This window comes from Globicephala melas, chromosome 16 (assembly GCF_963455315.2).
Source record: "Globicephala melas chromosome 16, mGloMel1.2, whole genome shotgun sequence".
In the NCBI taxonomy this organism is placed as follows: Eukaryota; Metazoa; Chordata; class Mammalia; order Artiodactyla; family Delphinidae; genus Globicephala; species Globicephala melas.
Window position 1 is genome coordinate 76,569,782 of NC_083329.1, and position 23,851 is coordinate 76,593,632.

A 23,851-nucleotide genomic window follows, 5' to 3' on the forward strand; every position below is an offset into this window, starting at 1 on the left:
TATATGTGGAATATAAAAAATAAAACAAATAAATATATGTAGTAAAACGGACTCACCAATGTAGAAAACAACCTAGTGGATACCAGTGTGGAGAGGGAAGAGGAGAGGGACAAGATAGATATTACAAAAATACTATAATAAATATCTTTAAAGACAGGCGAAAACAGAAAGAATGTCACAAGAGAATTTAAATCTAGAAAATGAATCAAATGCAAATTTTATGACTAAAAAATAAAATAACTAAAAATTTAAGAATTCAGTAGATGGGTTCACCAGCTGACTGGACAAAGCAGAGAGATTTGTGAACTGGTGGAAAGGTGAGAAGGAAATATCCAGATTGAAGTACAAAGAGAAAAAGGAGTGAAAATACAGATGAGAATGCAAAAAAGACATGGGGAAAAGGAGCAAAATACGTATAATTGGAGTCCCAAAAAGAGGGACAAGAGAGAGAGAGAATGAGACAGAAGGAATGTTTGAAGAAATACTGGCCAAGAATTTTCCAAAATGAATGAAGAATATCAAGCCACAAATACAAATACCAAACAGAATAAAAAGAATGAAAATATCTCCTTTAAAAATTAAAGGGCTTCCCTGGTGGCACAGTGGTTGAGAGTCCGCCTGCCGATGCAGGGGACACGGGTTCGTGCCCCGGTCCAGGAAGATCCCACATGCCGCGGAGCGGCTGGGCCCGTGAGCCGTGGCCGCTGAGCCTGCGCATCCGGAGCCTGTGCTCCGCAACGGGAGAGGCCACAACAGTGAGAGGCCCACGTACCACAAAAAAAAAAAAAAAAAAAATTAAAAAAACAATAAGACTTACAGCTGACCTTTCAAATAGGAACAATGAAAGCCGGAAGGGCTGAAAGAAAAACCACCAGCAACTGCCAATTCTATACTCAGACGAGGAGAAACAGAGATGTTTTCAAACAAACACTGAGCAGATTTATTGTTAGTAGACCCAGGATAAAAGAAATCCTAAGGGAGTTCTTCAGACGGGAGAAAAATGATCTCACATGTAAGCATGGTAATGCAGGAAGGAATGAAAGGTACAAGCCAGTATAACATACTGGTAACTCTAAATGAATAATGACTGTTTTAAAAACAATAATAATGTCTTGTGGAGTTTAAAGATATAGAGAGAATTAAAATAAAATACACCAACACAACAGCACAAAAAGCAGGAGGGGGGTAAATGAAATTAAACTTCTTTGAGGTCCGTGCATTGTCCAGAAAACTATAAAAGTACTCATTTAAAGTGGATGCTAATGAATTAAGGATACATGTTATAATCTCTAGTATAAGCACGAAAAGAATAATAAAAGAATGTATAACTCACAAGCTAATAGAGGCTTATTAATAAATGATTAATCTAAAAGAACTCAAAAATGAAAAAATAAAGAAGTACAAAGAACTAATGGAACAACAGTAAGACGACAGATTTAAACCCACATATTTTTAAGCTGTATGTGCACAGGGTTAGACTCCCAAACCAAGCAGAGTTCAGATGCTTAAAGCAGCAAAACAAAACCTCTTAGAAAACCACAGCAAACATCATACTTGATGAACTTCTCTAAGCTTTCCCTTAATCTGAGGGAAAGGATCAAAGATCTGTCATATCTTTTAGTTCAAATTTATTAAGGTCCTGGTCGGTGCAATGAGTCAAGAATAAAAAATAAAAATCGGGAAGCAAAGAATAAAATGGTCATGATGCACAGATGACATGACTGGATACACAGAAGATCTAAAAGAATCCACAGATAAACTATAAGAATTAATAAATGAACTTAGCAAAGTTGCTAGATACAAGGTCAATACATAAAGTCGAGTATATTTTTGTATTCTAGGTAACAATTATTAAATGATACCATTTACATTACCATCAATAAACATCATACACCTAGGAATAAACTGATCCCAAAACTGTACAGAAAACACTAGAAAACTAAGTGTAATTACTGAGAGAAATTTAATACATAAATATAAATAGAAGGTTAACTCATATTCATAGATTGTGAATAATAAGTAACAATGGGGGCTTCCCTGGTGGCGCAGTGGTTGAGAGTCCGCCTGCCGATGCAGGGGACGCGGGTTTGTGTCCCGGTTTGGGAGGATCCCACATGCCGCGGAGCGGCTGGGCCCGTGAGCCGTGGCCGCTGAGCCTGTGCTTCCGGAGCCTGTGCTCCGCGGCGGGAGAGGCCACAACAGTGAGAGGCCTGCATACCGCAAAAAATAAAAATAAAAAAAAGTAACATTGGGAAGATGTCAATTCTTCCCAAAACAATATATAGATTCAATACTATCTCATTAAAAATTCCAGCAGTTTATTTTGTGGAAACGTACAAGCTACGTAATTCCAAAATTTAAACAAATGAAAGATTCAAGAAAATCAAGAAAATTTTGAAGGATTAAAGTTAGAGGACCAACACCAACATATAACAAGCCAATATAAAACCAGAACACTTTAAAGTTTATAACATTGGAGCAAGAAAAGCCAGAGAGACCCGTGAAGCAGAATAGGGAATGCAGAAATAGACAGTCCTGCCTAATTTACTACAAACACACTACTGCAGTGCAGTGGGTAAGCCGGTGGTCTTTTTTAGTAACTGGTGCCGGATCAGTCGGACATCCAACGGGATCTCTACCTCAAATCACAAACAAAAAAGTCAATTCTATTTGGGTCATAGACTTAAATGTCAAAGTTGATTTAATAAAAAGCTCTAGAAGATAACATGGAAGACTATCCTCATGGCCTTTGGGCAGGTAAGCCAAGATTTCTTAAACAGGATACAAAAAGCACAAACCACGAACAAAAAAACTGATAAACTGAAATTCACTAAAATAAAAGCTGCAGCTCAACACCACTAAAAAGAGTGAAAAAGCAACAGTATCAGACAAGATATCTGCAAGAGACATACATGACCAGAGGCTCATAGGTAGAATATATAAAAGCTCTCAAGAAATTAATAAAAGACAACTTTATTTTTAAAATAGGCTCTCACTTGAACAGGTGCTTCGCAGGAGTACATCCAAATGTCCATGACAGAGATGAAAACATTTTCAATATCATGAGTCATCATGAAATGCAAATTAAGACCACAATGAAATACACCGTAATGATTAATTTTTCTGGAAACTAACATTTACTAAGTACTGCTGGTGGGAGCATTAATTGGTACAACCACTTTGTAGGAAAAAAAACTGTTTAGAAAGCTAAGTGTTCATTAAAAAGTCTACGAATAATAAATGCCGGAGAGTGTGTGGAGAAAACGGAACCCTCCTACACTGTTGGTGGGAATGTAAATCGATACAGCCACTATGGAGAACAGTATGGAGGTTCCTTAAAAAAATAAAAATAGACCTACCATATGATCCTGCAATCCCATTCCTGGGCATACATCCAGAGAAAACTATAATTCGAAAAGGTACATGCGCCCCAATGTTCATAACAGCGCTATTTACAATAGCCAAGACATGGAAGCAACCTAAGTGTCCACTGACAGATGAATGGATAAGGAAGATGTGGTACATATATACAAGGGAATATTACTCAGCCATAAAGCAGAATGAAATAATGCCATTTGAAGCAATATGGATGGACCTAGAGGTTATCATACTAAGTGAAGTAAGTCAGAGAAAGACAAATATCACATGATATCACTTATGTGTAGAATCTTAAAAAATGATACAAATGAACTTATTTACAAAATAGAAATAGACTCACAGACACAGAAAACAAACTTATGGTAACCAAAGGGGATAGTGTGAGGAGGGGAGATAAATTAGGAATTTGGGATTAACATATACACGTTACTATACATAAAATCGATAAACAACAAGGACCTACTGTATAGCACAGGGAACTATATTCAATATCTTGTAATAACCTATAATGGAAAAGAATCTGAAAAAGAATATATATATATATAACTGAATCACCTTGCTGTACAGCTGGAACTAACACAACATTGTAAATTAACTATACTTCAACTTAAGAAAATGGTTTTTAAAAAAAACTGAGCATTAAGTACACTCCAGTCAGCAATTCCACTCACGGGTACATATCCAACAGAATGTACACATACCTGAATTTCAGGCATTCGCTTAAATATTTAATGTTTGAGAATATCAATACCAGCTTTATTCATAATCATGAAAACTGGAAACGACTCAATGTCTACCCACAAGGTGTGGCACTGAGCAATGACACTAATGAGCACCGTGAGATGCATCTCACAGATACAACATTAAGCAGAAGAAACCACAAAAGAGCACATATCACACTATTCCATTTACGTAAAGCGCAGAAACAGGCAGAACAAGTCTATTTTGCTAGAAGTCAGAATACCAGCTACCTCTGGAGAGGCAGGTGACTACTGGGGGTGGATCTGAGGGAGGCTTCTAGGTCTGATCTGAGTGATGGCTACACACGAGTGTTCACGTTGCAGAAGTTCATCAAGCCGTATACCTGAGATTCGTGTACCTTACTGTATGTGAATGCTACATACTACATTTTTTATTTTAAAAGTTTTTTTTATTTACTTAAAAAATTAATAGGAAAAGAGTCTGCAAAAGGCAAATAAATGAATCTTAGGAAGAGTTGCTTGCAGGCAAGGACTATGTCTTATATATCTCATTATTTCCATGGAGTCAAGTAGAATGCCTTACATACATTATTTAGAAATGCTAAGAACATCATCATGGTAAAAATAATACATAAATTTATGTATAAATTCTATTTCTACAGATGCAAATACAAGAGCTTTCAGCCAGCATTTGATCATCCTCATTAATTTCCCCTTGGATAAAATGGAAAACTGTGGGCTGGCTGATTATAGACAACATAGAACTTATTTGACAGAGACTAAGATGGAAATCTTAGGTTAGCCCTTGGGTTCTAGCCTCAGCTCTTTCCAGTCTAGCAGACTTATTAGTGACTCTATGGAAATTATTTTAAAATACAAAAGAAGGAACCTTTAAGACAAGCTCAGGGCTTCCCTGGTGGCACAGTGGTTGGCAGTCCGCCTGCCAATGCAGGGGACGCGGGTTCGTGCCCCAGTCTGGGAGGATTCCGCATGCTGCGGAGCGGCTGGGCCCGTGAGCCATGGCCGCTGAGCCTGCGCGTCCGGAGCCTGTGCTCCACGACAGGAGAGGCCGCGGCGGTGGGAGGCCCGCGTACCGCAAAAAAAAGACAAGCTCAGAGCACCCCACAAACACCTGACGCACAGGCGGTAGTGAATACATCTTTGTTGAATGCAGGAATATGCATACATAGATAATCATGGTCCCATCCAGTACCTTCATAATATCACCATTCAATGAAAACATCAGCCTAACATACGGTCAATCCAATATTTATAGCCTTTATGATGAATTGGAGAAACCACAAGCCAACTGTGGAAGTAAATAAAAATGAAAGCCTGAAAACTTATTAATTCATCACCTACCCCCCAAAATATAGCCTCCGTCTCCTATAATTTGTAGTAGTTTTTCTTCTCTCTTCCTCACTCATATGAAAACCTGTTCTGCTCTCAGTATTTCAGTTCATGGCATAACAGAATCTTATCAAAAACAGTTGAGCAATAATTTTCCCCTGCCCATAAAAATTGGCTGAATTTATCTAACCTTAAAAATAGACTCCACTGGGTTTCCCTGGTGGCGCAGTGGTTAAGAATCCCCCTGCCAATGCAGGGGACACGGGTTCGAGCCCTGGTCCAGGAGGATCCTACATGCCACGGAGCAACTAAGCCCACGCACCACAACTACTGAGCCTGTGCTCTAGAGCCCGCGAGCCACAACTACTGAGCCCGCGTGCTGCAACTACTGAAACCCGCGTGCCTAGAGCCCATGCTCCACAACAAGAGAAGCCACCGCACTGAGAAGCCCACGCACCACAATGAAGAGTAGCCCCTGCTCGCCACATCTAGACAAAGCCCGCATGCAGCAAGGAAGACCCAACGCAGCCATAAATAAATAAATAAACAAACAAACTTACCATGTCAAAAAAAAAAAAAAAGACTCCATTTAGCCACAGTATTGGGCCCCCCTGCTTGGAAGCTGTCCCGCTATGTTAAGCAGAGTTCTTGACTCCTGATGGTCTGAACAAGCGGAAGAAGGTGCCATTACTCATTTTCTCCCTTCCACAAAGACTTGCAAGGCCTTCTCCTTGATTTATTTAGCAGGCTCTTTTGGTCAGATTTTAGTTTGCTCCATGATTCATATTAGAGGGCAACACCATAAACCATCTCTAGTGCTGAGATCTTAAAATCCACTTCTGTATCTTTATCCTCAGTCATCTGGGTTATCTATATACATAGCACCCCCTCCTACAAAACTCTGGGCTTCAGTCTGCCCACATGTAGAGAGAAATGGAGAAGTGATCTCTCTGCTCCATCCCCACTGCGTGACTGCAGGAAACTGGTATCGTTACGGAATCACTGGCACCATTTTCTACTGACATACATGGCCTTGCTTCGGGCCTTTCCAGAGCAATATTTTTGTTTGTTAGAACTTATGCCCTATTTCTTGTTCTGCCAATCGTATGAAATTCTCAAAATTTTGTTCTGTAGAAAATGTCCTTGGCAGGACCAAAACTAGAAGATGTTCCACCGACAGTAGATAGGGCCGTTTCTTTATCATTCTATAATGAAAATGTTGGGAAGCTATTTCCCCATCATCTAACTTGTGCTTGAGTGTTACTGCCTCATCTCCCCTTCTCTGGACCAGTACCCATAAGCAGTGTAACCAGGCGGAAAGATGGTAGAGTCCCAGGGGTTAGAGAGGAAGAAGCCTCCAGATTATTCGGTCCCACCCCTCTTTTCCCTCCCTTAGTTTCCCAAACCCTCTTTTACATTTGCACAAGAGTGATTTCATTCCCTAAGAAAGGGGTGAGAACTGAATATGTGTGATTGGGTAAGTCTGAGTGAGGGCCCATTCTCAAATTTAATTCTGGCACGTGGAAGAGTAGAAAGGTAGACTCCTTGACCTTCAAACTATGAGGACCTCTCACGCCCAGCAAATCCTGGCAGCCCTGGGCACAGGTGGGCAAGAAGAGACTGAGAAGCCAAGAACATGACTGAACACTTCACCTAGTACATTACTGATTGAAGAAAGGTCTTAAAAAGTTACAGATTATAGAAATTTAATTGACATTTGTCGTATACATATATATATTACATATCTATATACATTAGGGAAAGTAAAATGTATCTAATTTGACAGGGGCAAAAGGTGACGTACTTTTAATTCTGCCGGATGCATGGTCAGCATGTGGTCTGGCTAGCTGAGAAGACCCTATCATAACCATCATCTCAAAAGGAGTTTCCTTTTAATAAAGCGTGGTGGGCAATGACTGAGGTACTGAAGAGATTAAGATAATCCTTTGTTGTGAAGCACAGATATGTTGAAAGCTTTTACTTTTCTATCACTGGTGTTAAGTAAGAAACCGACTGGGATTTGCACATTTAAATGCTATGTACCTTTACTGTTCAAATTTTTTTAAAAAACAGAGCTTTGCAAGCTATAAATTGTATATGCGGTATACTGCCAATTACATTAAAATGTAAGTCTTATGGGAATTAAAATATCTCAGAAAAATGCAAATTGCTTAATTTTCTGAAACATTACAGAAATTTACTTAGCCAGCTAAACTATGTATCACAGTAGGACAGCCAAGGGCAGCTGCTATGAGCAGAATCATTTTGTTTCCTAAGATATTTTGACATGTTCCCCTGATTGAGCTGTCAGAAAATTGTTCTCATATATTCCATTTGCTAAAAGTTATTTGTAAATACGTATACAAACCCCGCAATCTTTCCGAATCAGTAGCTACGGGAAAAAAATAAAACCACTAGCAAGATGAACTTCTCCCATTCGTCCTAGTGAGATATGCTAGCTGGATTATTTAATCACCGACACTGTGCAACACCAAACAGAATGCGCCCAGCTTAGAACCAGCGAAGCTCTAATTCTGATTGCTTGCTGCAAGGTCCCCAGCAGAAAATGAAATTTTGCAAAGCTAACTGAAAACCAAACCAAAATAGCGTGTGCTCTCAGATTAGGTAAAGCAGTACGTAATTATCCGCTAAAAGAGGGGATGCATCTGTTTATTTGTGTGCCCAATTATGGTGGCAGGTGGAGGACGGAGCAGTCTCTAGCCTGGCCTGTACCTAGGCTCTTGCTCCAACAATTATACCTTTTCCACCATAACCTAGACTGTGGTCTCTCCCACGTGAAACAAAAAAGTGGATATATGTATACCTATAACTGATTCACTGTGCTGTACAGCAGAAACTAACACAACGTTGTAAAGCAACTGTATTCCAATAAAAATAAAGTTTAAAAAAAATTTTTTTATAGGGAAATAATCAGTAACTTTCTGTCAACCTTGCTCCCCCCTCAAGCTACCACCTCTGCTCTTCCTCCTTCTCACCGATGGGTGGGTGGGGAAAGAGCTCTCCTGCATCATCCACCTCTGTTTCTACGTGCTCCTTGTCTGAGATCCTACCCATTTTCGTGGCTTTGCTATCACACCAATGGCGACCTAAGAGGATGGGCCTAGGTCTCTCGAGGCCCATCCTCTCTTACAAACACGACATCCACGTTTGCAGCTTTGCCCGTTGTATTGTTTCCTAGGACTGCTCTAACAAAGCACCACAGCTGGACAGCTTCACAGAAATGCATGGCCTCCCAACTCTGGAGGCCAGAAGTGTGAGATCGGGGTGTCAGCAGGGCTGCTTCCTTCTGAGGCTGTGAGGGAGAATCTGTTCCAGGCCTCCCTCTTGGCTTCTGGAGGCCGTCGGCATCTCCTGACTCGGAGATGCACGGCTCCAAGGCATCTGTCCTCACGTGGCCTGCTCCATGTGTGTCTTCACATCAGCTTTCCTCTTCACGTGTCTGAGTCCCAATTTCCCCTTTTTTATAAAGACATCAGGTCGTATTGGATTAGGGCCCACCCTTATGCCCTCATTTTAACTTCACTATCTCTGTAAAGACCCTGTCTCCACAGGAGACCACATTCTGAGGTCCTGAGGGTTAAGACTCCTACTGTATCATTTGGAGGGGGATGCACGTCTGTCCATAATGTACCTCAAAATCAGGATGTCCCAAACGAATCCCACTGCCTTCCCTTAAAACCTGCATTTGGGCCACATTTCTTCGAGTCTCCTAAGCTCATCCTTGTCTTTTTCTTCTCCTCACATCGAATCAGTTACCAGTCAGTCCTGTACATCCCTCCCCCATGGCATCTCTAAACCTCCCCCTCCTTTTCATTCCCACAAACACCATGCAAACTCAGACTGAATCATCTTGCGCCAACTCCACGGTGACTGTCCCTAACAGGCATCTCAGCTCCGGTCTCTCTCTAATCTCTCTATATCTCAATTTATCTTATAAATTGCTACCACATCAATCTTCCTAACAGACAGCTCTGACCCATTTCCCTCCCTAGAGAGGAGGGGAAAAAAAAATCACTTCAAGGCCTCTTCTTACCTTGTGAATTAAGCATAAATCCCTGTCCCTGGTGGCCTCAAGGTTCCCACCCTCCCAGGATTACCCCAGCACACACTCTCAGAGTCTCTTTCCCAAACATGGCTCCGTGTGTTTCTGGATGTTTCCATCAGAGTCTTGCCAAGAAAGGAAACAGAAATCTCAAAGGGCTTCTTTGAAAGGCATTTAAGGCAGGGACCAAGGAGTGGGCGTGGAGGGTGATAGGGCCCGACAGAGGCGGAGAGACACCTAGTGACCAGCCCCAGTGGGAAGCTGGTACCAGCCCTCAATCTGAGGGGACAAGGGGAGGGGACATCTCCCAGCGCCCAGCGGAAACAGGAGCCTGCTGGACACACAGCAGGGCAGAGACAAGTGAAAACAAGCGTCAGGGATGAGAAAACAGAGAGTACCGACCCAATGCCTCTACTCACACCCCTTCTCCCCTGGGACCCTGTCTGCCCACCTCCTCAGCCCAATTCATCAAAATCCTATCCATCTTTAAAGGGCATATGAGTGACATTAAAGGTATTTTTTTACAGGTAAAAACAACACTCAAACGAATGTAAAATGAACACGTGTTTAAGATTTTACTGAATTCATCATTAAATGCAAGAACCAGTATGATGTTACCACACGTTCAAAGGAAAATCCAAAGAGCATACAAATACATGCACCCATCAGGAAAACTGAAACGAATTTGCTCGCTAAGTGCCAAACTGCTCCATATCCCCACCTGCATTCCACCAGATACAATCTGCATTTTCTCTGATCAAGAATCCAACATCCAGGAACCATTACCATCAGTTCTCTACAACTTACAGAGTTGTAAAACGGCTCAAAGATAAACGCAAGGCAGAGATAACTCAAATGAGCGAGTGAGGTAGACGGGGCACCCTCAATTCTTTTTTTCTACTGGCCAAATTCAGTCTCTCATAATTTTCCCTAACGACTGGAAGGAAACAAGGAAGGAGGGAAGGGAAGAAGAGGGTTTGGGCATCAGAAAGACCTTGGGCTCACCGCCAACATCGCTTACTCACGAACTACCCTTGAGTAAGTAATTTCACTGTCTGCAGCTCAGTTTCTTGGTCTGTACAACAGCAGTCAACTGCTTTATGGACCAAATGAATTGCTCCCAGAATCATTTGCATGGTGGCTATCCCGAGCCAAATAAATGACAGTCAGCAGACCTGAGGCCCTTTCATTTTCCATCACCACAAATCATGGAGGTAGATCAGAAGTCCCTTTACAGTCTGAAAATTCTGCACCTGTAAATGCTGCCCCCTTCCATGAAGCCTTGGACCATCCTAATTACCAGGCACGGATCCCTCCCTCTTCAGCATCCTCTCCCACACCAGTTCTCCACCTCATGTTCACTCTCTCCACATTCCCCATCCCACCCACCAGAGACATAAGAAACTCAGGAACAAGCTCAGAGATACTTGGGTCCCAGCACCCAGCCTGGTGCTTGGCACATAGTAGGTAGTCAACGAATATTTCAAAACGAACCCAAAGAAATGATGGATCAAAACTACAGCGATGTATGTTATATATGAAAGTTGTTAAGAGTAAATCCTGAGTTTTCATCCCACGGTAAAAAATTTTTTTCTATGTCTTTGATTTTTGTATCTGTATAAGATGATGGATGTTCACTAAACTTATTGTGATAATCATTTCATGATGTATGTAGTGAAATCATTATGCTGTACACTTTGAACTTACACAGTACTGTAAGTCAACTATATTTCAATAAAACTGGAAAAGATAAAATTAACCATTCATTTAAAAAATAAATAAAAGCAAGATTACTACACACACACAAGAAAAAACTACACTGAGATATCATGTCACACCTGTTGGAATGGCTATTATCAGAAAGACAAGAAATAACAAGTGTTGGTGAGGATGCAGAGAAAAGAAAACGTTGTGCACTGCTGGTGTGAATGTAAACTGATGCAGCCACTACAGAAAACCGTATGGAGGCTCCTCAAAAAATGAAAATAGAACTAACATATGATCTAAAAACCCCACTTCTGGGTATTTATCTGAATGGAACAATAGCACTAACTCAAAAAGTTATCTGCACCCCCATGTTCACTGCAGCATTATCTACAATATCCAAGACATGGAAACAACCTAAGTGTCCATCGATGAATGAATGGATAAAGAAAATGTGGTATTATATATATGTATACACACACACACAATGGAATATTACTCTGCCATAAAAAGAATCAAATCTCATCATTTGCAACAACGCAGACAGACCTTGAGGGTATATGCTAAGTGAAATAAGTCAGACAAAGACAAATACAGTATGACCTCATTTATATATAGAATCTAAAAACAAAACAACCACACTCACAGCGAAAAGACTGGTGGTTACTAGGGGCAATGGGGGGTGTGGTGAAATGGGTGAAGGGGGTCAAAAGGTACGAACCTCTAGTTATAAAATAAATTAAGTCCTGGGGACGTAACTTACAGCATGGTGACTATAGTTAACACTACTGTATTGTGTATTTGAAAGTTGCTACAAGAGAAGATCTTACAGGGTCTCATCACATGTGGTAATGGATGTTAACTAGACATTGTGGTGATCATTTGGCAATACAAATATATCATTATGTTGTACACCTGAAACTAACATAACTGTGTATATGAACTGTACCTCAATCAGATAGATAGAGAGAGAGGTACTAAAGCAGTCCCACGGGGAGAAAAGAAAGAAAACAGGGCGCTGAAGAGGGAAGGGGTGAGACCACAATTCCCTCTTCTTTCCTCGTTCATGCGTCCTCTTTTGCGTGAGTAGGACTCAAGCTAGGCTGATTTTGCAGGCTTTTCTGAGTGATGCTGTTCTCTGTAGCAGCAGCAAGACCTTTGAACTCAATAATAATACCCCATCTTCAGGAAATGATGGCCCCCTTTACTGTCACAAGGAGGACAGCGGTGGAACTGGATGCCTTAAACTTCTTTGACAGCCATCAATCTGAAACAATTCATCCCAGCTTTTTCATTTGTCTGTAACTCAAGAGCAAATGTTCTCCTCATGTGTCACTGAACCTATAAGCCAGAACTTGTAAGCTGATCGTAACTCCCAACTGTGGGCACTGCTTTATGGACATTTCAAATCATGTCAGATGTGTCCAGAGGTAGAAGAGCACCGAGGATTCAATCCAGTGAGTGTGGGCGACCGTGTGTCTCTGCTAAATGTTTCAAGTACCCCAATCATCCTTCAATATGCTGTTCTTCTCTGAAAGGCAGGGAAAGAAACTGGGCTCTACCCGATGGGTTCATAATTGTACGTGTCCCTGAAGTACTTTACGGTCAAAATTTGGTAAAAAGAAATATGGAGTATTATCTTACTATCTTTCTTTTGTGTGTGTGTCTGTCCAAAATTTCTTTTAATGTGAAATAAATACAGACTCTAGTGAAATTTAAAAGAAGTCATATTCTGATCACCATAAACCCACTGTGGAAAATAAGTGAGCACAACTTTTAACGGCTAGAAGCTCAGTGTGACGCTCAGTACCTATTTTTTTTTTTTTTTTTTGCGGTACGCGGACCTCTCACTGTTGTGGCCTCTCCCATTGCGGAGAACAGGCTCCGGACGCGCAGGCTCAGCGGCCATGGCTCACGGGCCCAGCCACTCCGCGGTATATGGGATCCTCCCTTACCGGGGCACGAACCCGTGTCTCCTGCATCGGCAGGCGGACTCTCAACCACTGCGCCACCAGGGAAGCCCTCAGTACCTATTTTAATAGGGGCCCAGTTTACTCAACACTAAGGATTTGATTTATTTCCTGGAATTTTTCCTTTTCTCTAATCTCTTTTTCTTTGTGCTCTCAAAATGTATCTTTTACTTTACGTCTTTGGTTATGTATTAAATACGAGTGAAATTCAGATTCATGTGAACTTTATGAGTCTGGTTCTAAATTCAGAGGGAAATAAGACAATTAAAAATTTCATTAGAAGTGGAACCAGTGTGCCAAAAAGCTTTTAAAATAACAAACTTCTTTAAGGAAAAAAAAAAGTACTTACCGTAGTAGAAAAAAATAAATTGACCACATAGACTCGTCCTTCCTCCCAGGGTGATGGCGATGGTGGGCCTGTGTCCCTGGCTCAACAATCACACTAAGAAGTGTTTATCCCCGTGGACAAGTGTCGCCCACAGCACTGATCAGGAAACTCCTGCCTCCACCCTTCCCAGACCCAGCAAGGCTCCATCATCCTCTGAGCTCCTACAGCACTTTCTGCTGTTCCACTCACTTTGCCCTGCAACTGCCTTAGGTCCCCAGCGAGATTTGAGGTTTTCTTCAGGAAACTGGCAAATACTGATGATCGCTTGGTGACAGTAGGTGCCTGGGCATAGCCACCTAGTGGAGGTCTCACCTGGGCACACGTGTCAGTGGCTCCCACTCTCTGGACAGAACTCTGTTTGGATAACGGGCGTGGAGGTAACCACATGCCGGTCCTTCTGAACACTCCAGGTCAGCAACAGGGAGAGCTTCAGGTTTCCGCTTCACTACAGAAACATCACTAGAGGACTTTTACTGGGCCACAGGAAGCAGGAAGAACACCTTTTATCTGGGTCAACTATCTATCACATTTTAGGAAGCCCCAGAAATATGGGTCAAGTCTTCACCGGCCCAAGTAATAACGGGAAGCCAGAGAAGCACTTCAAAGCTGACACCATGGAGAGGAAGACGATCACAGTTTAGCTGCCGATGCTGTGACCCACCAGGATGAGAATATCCACGGACGCCAGCATCATTCACAGTGTGCACGTCCAACATGCGTTCACAAAATGTATTACGTGATGTTCTACACTGTGCTACGGGCCATTTATTTGTCTGTGAACTTCTAAGCAGCCAATTATTTACATGTAATTTTTTTAATCCACAGTAATAGCTTAGGCTCTTGTTACGCACAGCACATCGTAGGTACAAAATATGTATGTGTTGAAAGAATAAGGGAAAAAAGATAATATGTAAAATAAGCTTTCAGCTTCTAGATTCTGAATCTAATGTATTTGTTTGATTGCTTATTACAAATAAATGACAATGGATGATATTGTAAAACAAAAAAAAACAAAGTACGCATGTCCAGTTCCAGGGCAAGGTTTTTATTACACTCATTCTTCTAAATAGTTTGAGTCCGGCTGACCCCAGGACTCTTAACATGGCAGAGAGCCCCTCAGAGGTAACTAAGTCCCCACTGTACGGTTCCTGAAAGGATTCTTATGGGACCCCGCCAATCCCGAGGTCACACAACCACTGACTGGCAGAGTCCCCGTTCCAATGTTCTTCCCATGATTAATAAAGATGAAAGTAAAAAAAAAAGTAATAATAAAATTAAATTAAATTAAAAAATAAAGATGAAAGTAAGTGGATAAAACCACTGCACTGGATGCCCCTGTGATGCCCTGGAAGTCACCTCACCACCTAGAAGCTTATCACGTGAAGAGTACGGATTCTGATAGGCTTCCCTGGTGGCACAGTGGTTGAAAATCTGCCTGCCAATGCAGGGGACACGGGTTCGAGCCCTGGTCTGGGAAGATCCCACATGCCGCGGAGCAACTGGGCTAGTGAGCCACAACTACTGAGCCTGCGCGTCTGGAGCCTGTGCTCCGCAACAAGAGAGGCCGCGATAGTGAGAGGCCCGCGCACCACGATGAAGAGTGGCCCCCGCTTGCCACAACTAGAGAAAGCCCTTGCACAGAAACGAAGACCCAACACAAGCATAAATAAACTGAAAAAAAAAAAAGAAAAAGAGTACGGATTCTGACAGGAACCCAGGGTCTCTCCCGGGCAGCCCCAATCACTCAGACTCACTTCATCCTTCCTTTATCCTCTTTCTCGCCTTAGTCACTTGTCTCAGTCACCTTCCTCTCAGTATCTCCTCACAAGGCTGACATTTTGCAGGATGGGGAACCCAAGTAAGGTGTCAAGAATCAGATTATAGAAGGTCCTGAACCTGGGAGAGAAGTCAGACTGGGTGTGACAGGAACCTGGAACTGAGGAGTGGTGGCGAGCACACAAGGGTATTAGGGGGATGCAAATGGCAAGAGAATTCAAGGGAGGCTTCAGTGGCTGGAGGAGAGGGGAAGGATGAAGGCTAGAACAAGTACTGGGGTACGAAAGAAATCTAAACCTGAGCTAGGTTGCCAGGGAAATCACGATAGGAGATGATGACAAATTAGATACGAAGGGATCAGAAAGAACTAAACAAATGCACTGAGCACGTACCATGAGCCGAGCTCTGTAACAGGTTTTTGCACATAAATTCTATCATATGATCTTAAACAATCCCTCTGAGATGCCTAATATTATCTTTAGGTTTTAAGGAATTTTTTAACATTTTCTCAAGTCCATAAGCTAGGTCCTGGTGGATTCAGGCCTCAGACCTAGGTCTTCTGGAGATGTGGATCACACTGGTGCTTCCAAGCCATGGCCAGCGCAGAGCCACCAGGAGGAAGAGCTACTCGGGGGACAGAATACATGTGTGCTCAGGACAGTGTGTCCAGAAGTAGGAGGGGAGTTAACACAGAGGCCGTGGCAGCTGGAAATGAGAGCCCAAAGGCTGTCAGATCTGGGTGGCTTTCTTCTACAGGAAGAAATGGCTTTGGGAAAGTTCCTGGCATTCCTCTGGCTCCCAGAGCTGGATGAAGCGATTGTTAAGGCTTTTCAAACTCTGTTATTCCAAGGATCCCAGACTTTGTGGCACAGATAAGCTCACGAAGGCAGAAGAGCAAGAACTAGAAATAGGACAGTATTTTTTGGGACAACCAAAGACTAAGAGTAGACGGAGTGAAAAGAACCCCCAAAAAGCATGATCGTAAATGTATAAAAATAACTCAATATATCCTAGCTCCAAAGCCAAACAGAGGAGCTTCAAAAAGGAGAGCAAGATTAGTAGAGTTTCTGAGGGCTAAAGGAATAGGGGTAGAGAGGAATGTTTAGATTTGGCACAGAAGCGAGGCGATCACTGGTAATATCACCTACTAAAGTGATTTTAACAAGAGAAGCTAGGTAACAATTACCAGGCAGCTTGGAGACAAGCAGTGGGTGGAGACCACATCTGGAGGAGTTGAGCAGCTAGATAATGGTCTCGGAGTCAAACAAAGAAATGTTAAGATGGGAGAAATTAGCATGCTTCAAGATCAACCAGAAGGAACAAGTGGAGAAGGAGGCAGAGAAAGGATGGAATTCATGCAAGATTCCAGTCCTGGACCAGCGAGCAAGTACTGTGCTGAGATCTAGGACACACGAGGGACTGCAGCTTTAGAAAGGAGGGACAAAACATCCTTGTCAGCAGCTAGAAGGACAAGAGGGTAGATTTAGACAGTGAACCCTGTGAAGGTAACGATAAGCATAAAATGGGACAGGTGGGTTTAGATCTACTCTACAAAGAAGAATGGTGTGCTGATGAACTAGCTTTTTGGCAATTCTTCAGAGATTTTTCACACCCTTTGCATTACTCTACTGCTGCTATTATGGGCTGAATGTTTGCGTCCCCCCATGTTTCCTATATTGAAATCCTAACTCCCAAGGTGGGGTATCGGGAAGTGGGGGAGGTAATTAGGTCATGAGAGTGGGACCCCCATGAAAGGGATTAGTGCCCTTATAAGAAGAAACACAAGAGAGATGATTTCTCTTTTGGCCAAATGAGGATACGACAAGAAGACAGCCATCTGCAAACCAGGAAGGAGCCCTCATCACACACTGGATCTGCTGACACCTTGATCTTGGCCTCCCCAACCTCCAGAACCATGAGAAATATACGTTTGCTGTTTAAGCCACCCAGTCTGTGGTATTCTGTTATAGCGGCCCAAACCAAGACAGCCACTAACCTGGAGTGTGACACTGGGCCAAATCATTTCACCTCTCTGAGCTTTTCCTTATCTGCAAGATGACAGGGGAGGGAGACGCAGGAGTAGACAAGATAACATTTTCCGAAGGTCTCAGATAACATTTTCCAAAGGTCTCTTCCTACCCAAATATCCTAGAGTTTCTACATGTGCTTTTTCCTTCTAGCTGTTCCACACCAGGCTCTAAATCTTTTCTTTGCAATTATAATTGCAGACCACTTTTTTCCTTATTTCGAATGCTTCCCTAACACCTACTATCACACCATGCACATAGAAAGTGTTTGACAAATGTTTTTCTAAATTAACAAAATATCTCCATAATGTCAGGGTTTCAGGAGACAAACGTGTGCCTCATCACATCTTCTTCTTCCCCAAGGGCTATTTACAGAATCACAGTCACCCAGAAGTTGTAATCCTTTCTCTGGTAATTCAGCCTTGATAAAAACACTTATCTAAAGCCAGAGGACAAACAAGATAGAATGTCAAATAAATTAGCGCCCTAAGTGTTTCAGATCCTGCCCTTCCTGCCAATGTGTACACACTAATTTCTAGATTAAGAAAAATACATGAAAAAAGAAGCCTGGGTGGGCTTTCCATCAGTTCCTTGAAAAAATACCACAGTGCCTATCTATCAAAAGATCCTCATGCCTTCAGTATCAGGGGAGCAGAAAGGGCTCACCCAGAATCTTTTCGTTTGTACTCTGTGATTGTGTCCCGTTTGTCTCCTGTGAACCAAAAACATGCTTCAGCAGCTGATAAAGCAGGCTTTCTCTCCTGGAAAGGACATCATCCTAAGATCTGAGTTTTAGTCTTGGTTCTGCACTGCTGAGCAACTGACTTGGTACAATTAACCTTCCTGGACCTCTACAAACTGGGGTTACACATTCCAGCCTGATCTATTTCACCGTGTTGTGCAGTGGCATTTATACTTTATGATTATTACCATTAACTGCTAAATCCTTTCTAAGATGCTTCCTATCAATAGCAAGCAAGATGTGGAAGCACTGGGAAGAAATGTACGGTGAAACAGCTCACTCTGCAAAGGAAGGCCAGAGGAAAGCTCAAAGCATTCCTATCAGAATAATTTTTGCAGCCAGGACTAAGTTTGAAGTCTCAACCTATGCATAAACGCAAAATTACATGACACAGTATATCGCCAGAGTAACTTCACTGTGCTTACACAAAAGAAAGGCAAAGTACTTAGAAAAATCAACTCCAGACAAAGGTTATTTTACATCATGGTTTTCTTAAAGTCAAGGAATTCCAGTTCATTGCTATATTGGTAAGTTAAGGACATTTTTTAAAATAAAATAAACAACACATTCCAAATCATGGATATGTTTGGAAATGACAGTGAATAAATCCGTTATGGGCTGAAGGCATATTTTATGATAGGATTCTTCTAAGTGTCCCAGCACGTCCAGAGTTTACACATATGTATTCTTAATTTCTCTCAAAGATAAACACATCAGGGACTTCCCTGGTGGTGCAGTGGTTAAGAATCCACCTGCCAATGCAGGGGACACGGGTTCGAGCCCTGGTCCGGAAAGATCCGACATGCCATGGAGCAACTAAGCCTGTGCACCGCAACTACTGAGCCTGTGCTCTAGAGCCCGAGAGCCACAACTACTGAAGCCCGCACGCCTAGAGCCCGCGCACCGCAACGAAGAGTAGCCCCCGCTTGCCGCAACTAGAGAAAGTCTGCGCGCAGCAATGAAGGCCCAACGCAGCCAAAATAAATAAATAGATAGATTAAAAAAAAAAAGATAAACACATCAGAGTGGGCCTGCTTCTAGCTGGTGGGAAAGCCACTGAATGGAAGATGATCTTTCATCTATGTAACCATTTGAAAGGAATGTTAGCAAACTCACAATTACATAATGGAAAAGAGCTGGGAGAGGGACCAGTAGCGGCTAAATACAGTGAAAAGACCCTCATTCACAAATGAAGAATTAAGTCACAGCAGCAGACATAACTCACGGACACAGTCCATTAAAGATTTCACCTCTGCTTCCCTTGACAGTGATTACAAACCTCTTCCAGAAGAATGAAGAAGAAAACTTCCTGTGGACAGAAAGATTCCAAAGATTCTTCAGTGAGCTGCGATGCTTGAATAAAAATCCAAGAGACTACTTAAGGTGCTCTACTCAGAATATATGAAATGGCCAGTGAAATTCACCATTATGGCCTCTTAATGACTAACACTTTTTTTAAGCACAACAGCTTTATCCATAATCTGTAACCGTTTTACGTAGAGGTACAGGTTGTTAATGCTCCCTGGGCTACTTAAAAAAAAAAAAAAAAAAGAATTAGAAGAAGAACCTCATACTGACAAGACTGGACGCAACAGAGGAAAAAAAAATGCTCCAGGAAAAAAAACACAGATGGATTTACCGCTAAAAACTACATCCTCTCCATTCCTAACTCCATTAACATTTCTGAACCAACAACATTCTCCGGTTAAGAGAATAAAATGGAAAGGAGCAAAGGCAGCAGACAGAGGAATAGTAAAGGGTTTGAGAATTTCTGCACTGAAACTGTAAAATACAGAGGGGAAGGCATGTTTTCCTCTTAGATGTTCTTGCCACACCAAAAAAAAACTCCCCTGCTCCACCATGCTACTTCCTTCAAGGTCATTTATCATCAGCACAACAACCTACGGATGTTTTATTAAAAGAAAAATCCCAGCCCAGGGCTGCCAGATCTCTACCCAGCAGCCACTTATCAAAGGTGTCACTGGGGCTGACAGGCAGCTGTCCAGGGGCACAGACTTAACATTACTTTATATGTACAGAACCCCATCAGCAAGCACATTAGCTCGGCCCCCATTAAGTATTCTGATAACACCACCTCCATGAGCTCGGCTTAACATTTAAGCTTGCAGGAAGCCCTTGAGTGCACAGAGCCTTCCAAAATTTTCTAGCTAATTTTAACCCTATGGCATTTGAAAAAAAAAAATGAATTTAAGAATTACACAGCAACTAAATATTTTATCCACCCAAACAAAAAATGTCATGGTACTGAGAAACATCTTTTCATAGGGCTTTTTATTAGTTATTTAAAAACCATATACACAGTTTTCCACTAAAAAAAAAAAGTAAACTGTATTCCTAGTAGGCTTACAATATTCCCCATGAGCAAGGTTTTGGTGAACTGGCTCTTCAGAGTTGGGTGGTGGACCGGTAGTACCACCAACAGCACATGTAATGGTTCATGATGCCCAGCTGTTAGGTCAAATCAGTCGCCATCTGATGCGTACCCTGGATTTTATCCTTTCGAAAGGCTCCCCGCCCTACCCCCGCAAAGCAAAACGGAGTGCCAAAAAAAAAAAAAAATTAGAAGAGCAAAATGGAAAAACTGGCCACTTACAAATGTTCTTGGACAAGTGTACTGTTTTCACTTGTTCAGCCCCCAAATGCGTCATCTAGGCTACTTTCACACCTAAAAGTTGCTATCTGGTTAATATCTCAAAACGTAAATATCTCTCTTACTTTCTGTGATTGTGGAGGTAACTGTAACTGGGCAGTGGCAGCTTTTTCACTGCTGGGGAAAGAAGAGCCAGGAGAAGCTGCAGTCCTGGGGGTGGGGGGGATGATGACGGGGAATCCTGTAAGGGAATATCCTTCAGAGAGAAGGATACAAGTGCAGGGAAAGGAAAGACCAAAAGGATGCTGCAAACGCTAACCAGGTGCTCTTGACAAGAAGTTATGGCATTTTCTTTTGCCAAGGGGCTCTCCAGTCCCAGCTTCGAGGTGAGCAAAGCCTTAGCCTGAGAAGTACCTGCAGCGTTCGAACAAATCAGCGACAGGAAGGAGCAGTGCCAATAGGTACTTACGGAGAAAAAACTGTATTAGAGTGGAGCCAACCTTCCCCTGCTGCCACCCAGTGTGGAAATTCCGGGCAGCCACCCTGCCCTTACCCACACACACGCACACACTTTGCTGCACTCAGCGTTCAATAAGCCAACATTTAGAGAACGACACGTTCGCGTTGTCCCCCGCCACCCCCGCGCGCGCGTGCACGCACACACACACTCGCTTCCCATCCCTTCCACGTTCTGCGAGCAATCACAGCACCACCAATGGCCCCAACCCCAGGCACCGCGGTGTCCACGGAGGCGACTCCCCCTCCCCTGCACAGCACCTCGACTTGGGGGCACATCCTGCCCCGCCTCCCCGGCCCCGGCCACGCCAAGTAGGCGAATCCCTGGGTTGCGTGATGGCGCGCGGGTCAAGCCCGAGAAACCGCGCCGCGGCGGAATTCCGGGCGACTGCCCGCGTCCCCGCCGGCCCCCGCGCCCCACGGGCCACCGGGTCTCCACCCTGCCCCTGGCTGCCCGGAAGATCCCAGCCCCACCGACCGGACAGGCCCGACCGGCCGCCCCCGCGTCCCCCGACTCCCGCAGCTCCGAGGCGCCCCGGGACCCAGCCCGTGCGCCGCCCGCCCGCTCGCCACGCTCCGGCCGCGCTCGGTCCCCGGGCTTTACACACGCGCGCACGGACACGCACCCTCCCTTCCCTCGCCCCAGCACGCACACCTGCGCCCCCCGAGGGGTGCCCGGCTCCTCCCGTATCCCCGGGGGCAGCCGCCGGCCCGCCCGCGTGTCCCACTGCCCGGACCCAGTCGGTGGATGCCCTGGCTCCCCCTGATCCCCGGGGAAGCCGAGACGCGCGGCACTTACAGTTCGCAGGAACTGGATCTCATCCTCTCCCTCGCCCCCATCGGCCATGGCTCCGCGCCTTCTGGCCGGGGCAGGCTCCCGAGCCCCGCGGAGCCCGGCGGCGCTGGCGGCGGCAGCCCCTCGCGCTGTCTCCTGCTGCTGCTGCTGCGGCGGCGGCGGCGGCTGTTGCTGCTGCTGCTGCCCGGAGCCGGGGGCGGGAGGGGGCCGCGGCTGCTGGGCGCCGAGCGCCAGGCGGTCCCCGCCTGCAGAGCGGAGGAGGAGGCGCGGGTGGGGGCAGCCGAGGCGGGAGCCTCCCTGCGCCGCACTGTGCGGGAGGAGAGCGACCCGGCCCGGAGGACGAGGGCAGGCGGCCCCGCAACCCCGCCGCGCCTGCTTCGCGCGTCCGGCCTGCAGCAGGCAGACTGCTCTGCCCCGGCTCCTCCGAGCGAGTGCGTGGAGCCCGCGGAGCCGCGCTGAGTGCCGCGTTGGGGGCGGGGACTGGGGGCGGGCGGGCGGGGAGGAGCTCGCCGGCTCCCCTCTGCTGCAGGTAATCCGCAGCCCGCTCCTCGGGGCCTCCAAACTCGAGGCCCAGCGCCGCTTACTGGCCGCGCCGGGTATCGCGGCCGAAGCGCACCCGACGAGCCGGCAGCCTTCCACCTGCGCCCTTCTGTTCCCCTGGGCTGCTGCACCTGCCCCTTCTGACCTTCGAAACCTGGGCTCGGCATTCCTTTCTCCTGGAAAGGGCTACCGCGGTAACTTCCACAGCATTTCGGATCGCAGGCAAGAATCATCTTTCACCCGGATGCCTGGAGTGAGTCACCTCCAAGTAAAGGTGACACAACACATGGTATTTTAAACTTGGATTACCTCTGTTCCTAATCAGCATGAGAATTCTTCAGTACCTAGTGCCGGTGCACCATGCTTCTCACAGATCAACCAAGCAGAATGCATGGTACGCAGAACTTTAACAAATTCATTCAACAAATACGTGGCGAATGCCTATGCCAGACACTGCAGTATAAACAGACCGGAGTTTCTACTCTAGATTAGAAATGCAAACCTTAACAAGGACTTGCGATAAAGGATGGGATGATATCAGTATGAATCACTGAGGCGGTCTAAACTCGGACTATGGTATCTGCTGTCCTCACTATAAAGCCATTTATTTCTGAATAAACTCGAGCGTTTCACCACTGGTATCAATATCTAGTTCCCGCAATCCTCCGTGCAGTTACCCTCCAAGTTGCCGTGTAACAAACGGCTGTGACTAAGAAAATACAGGGTCTGAGACAATTTGGATAAGAAAGCACTTATCTCTTGCTCCTAGTGCACGACTCGTTCATTTAAGATACTTAAAAATAAGGATATGCAAAACAAAAGTTGCAAATGTCAATCCTCCGAAGATGCAGACACTGTGAAGGTTTTTCATCAATTTACCTACACTGCACATTTTGCAGCATATAATTAGTTATTAAAATCTGCCTGTAAGTTCTATGCACCTTAACGTCTTATTTTCAACTTTCATGAACTTTATACTTACCGAGCTAGTTTTGCATATTTCCAGCCGAATGAATAACATAAAGAATATGCCTATAAATACTGTCCCTCCTGGTGAGACTAGTAATGGTCTGCTCTATCTTACGATAGTAATCATCTTACCAAAGTACTTGACATATTCTTGTATATTGATCCATAATGACTAACCAACTCTTAAGGCATAGTTTACATGAATTTTTACTCCTAGGAACCACTAAATGAGCAATCAGGGATCTCAAAGTCCCCCATGAGGAAGGGCTTTATTCTGAAATTGATTCTTCATTTTATGTTAAATAATTTGATCTTCCAAA

At 44.1% G+C, this 23,851-nt stretch overlaps 1 protein-coding gene across 1 annotated transcript in view; it reads right to left on the bottom strand.

Annotated features, from left to right (window-relative positions):
* The window catches only part of RYR2 (ryanodine receptor 2), a 721,218-nt gene extending 699,098 nt beyond the window's left edge, over window positions 1–22,120 (bottom strand). The window contains exon 1 of the mRNA XM_060286446.1: window positions 22,026–22,120. Coding sequence (XP_060142429.1) covers window positions 22,026–22,073 — 48 coding nt within the window. The 5' untranslated portion in view covers window positions 22,074–22,120. The remainder of the gene's footprint in view (window positions 1–22,025) is intronic.
* Between the last annotated feature and the right edge of the window lie 1,731 nt (window positions 22,121–23,851).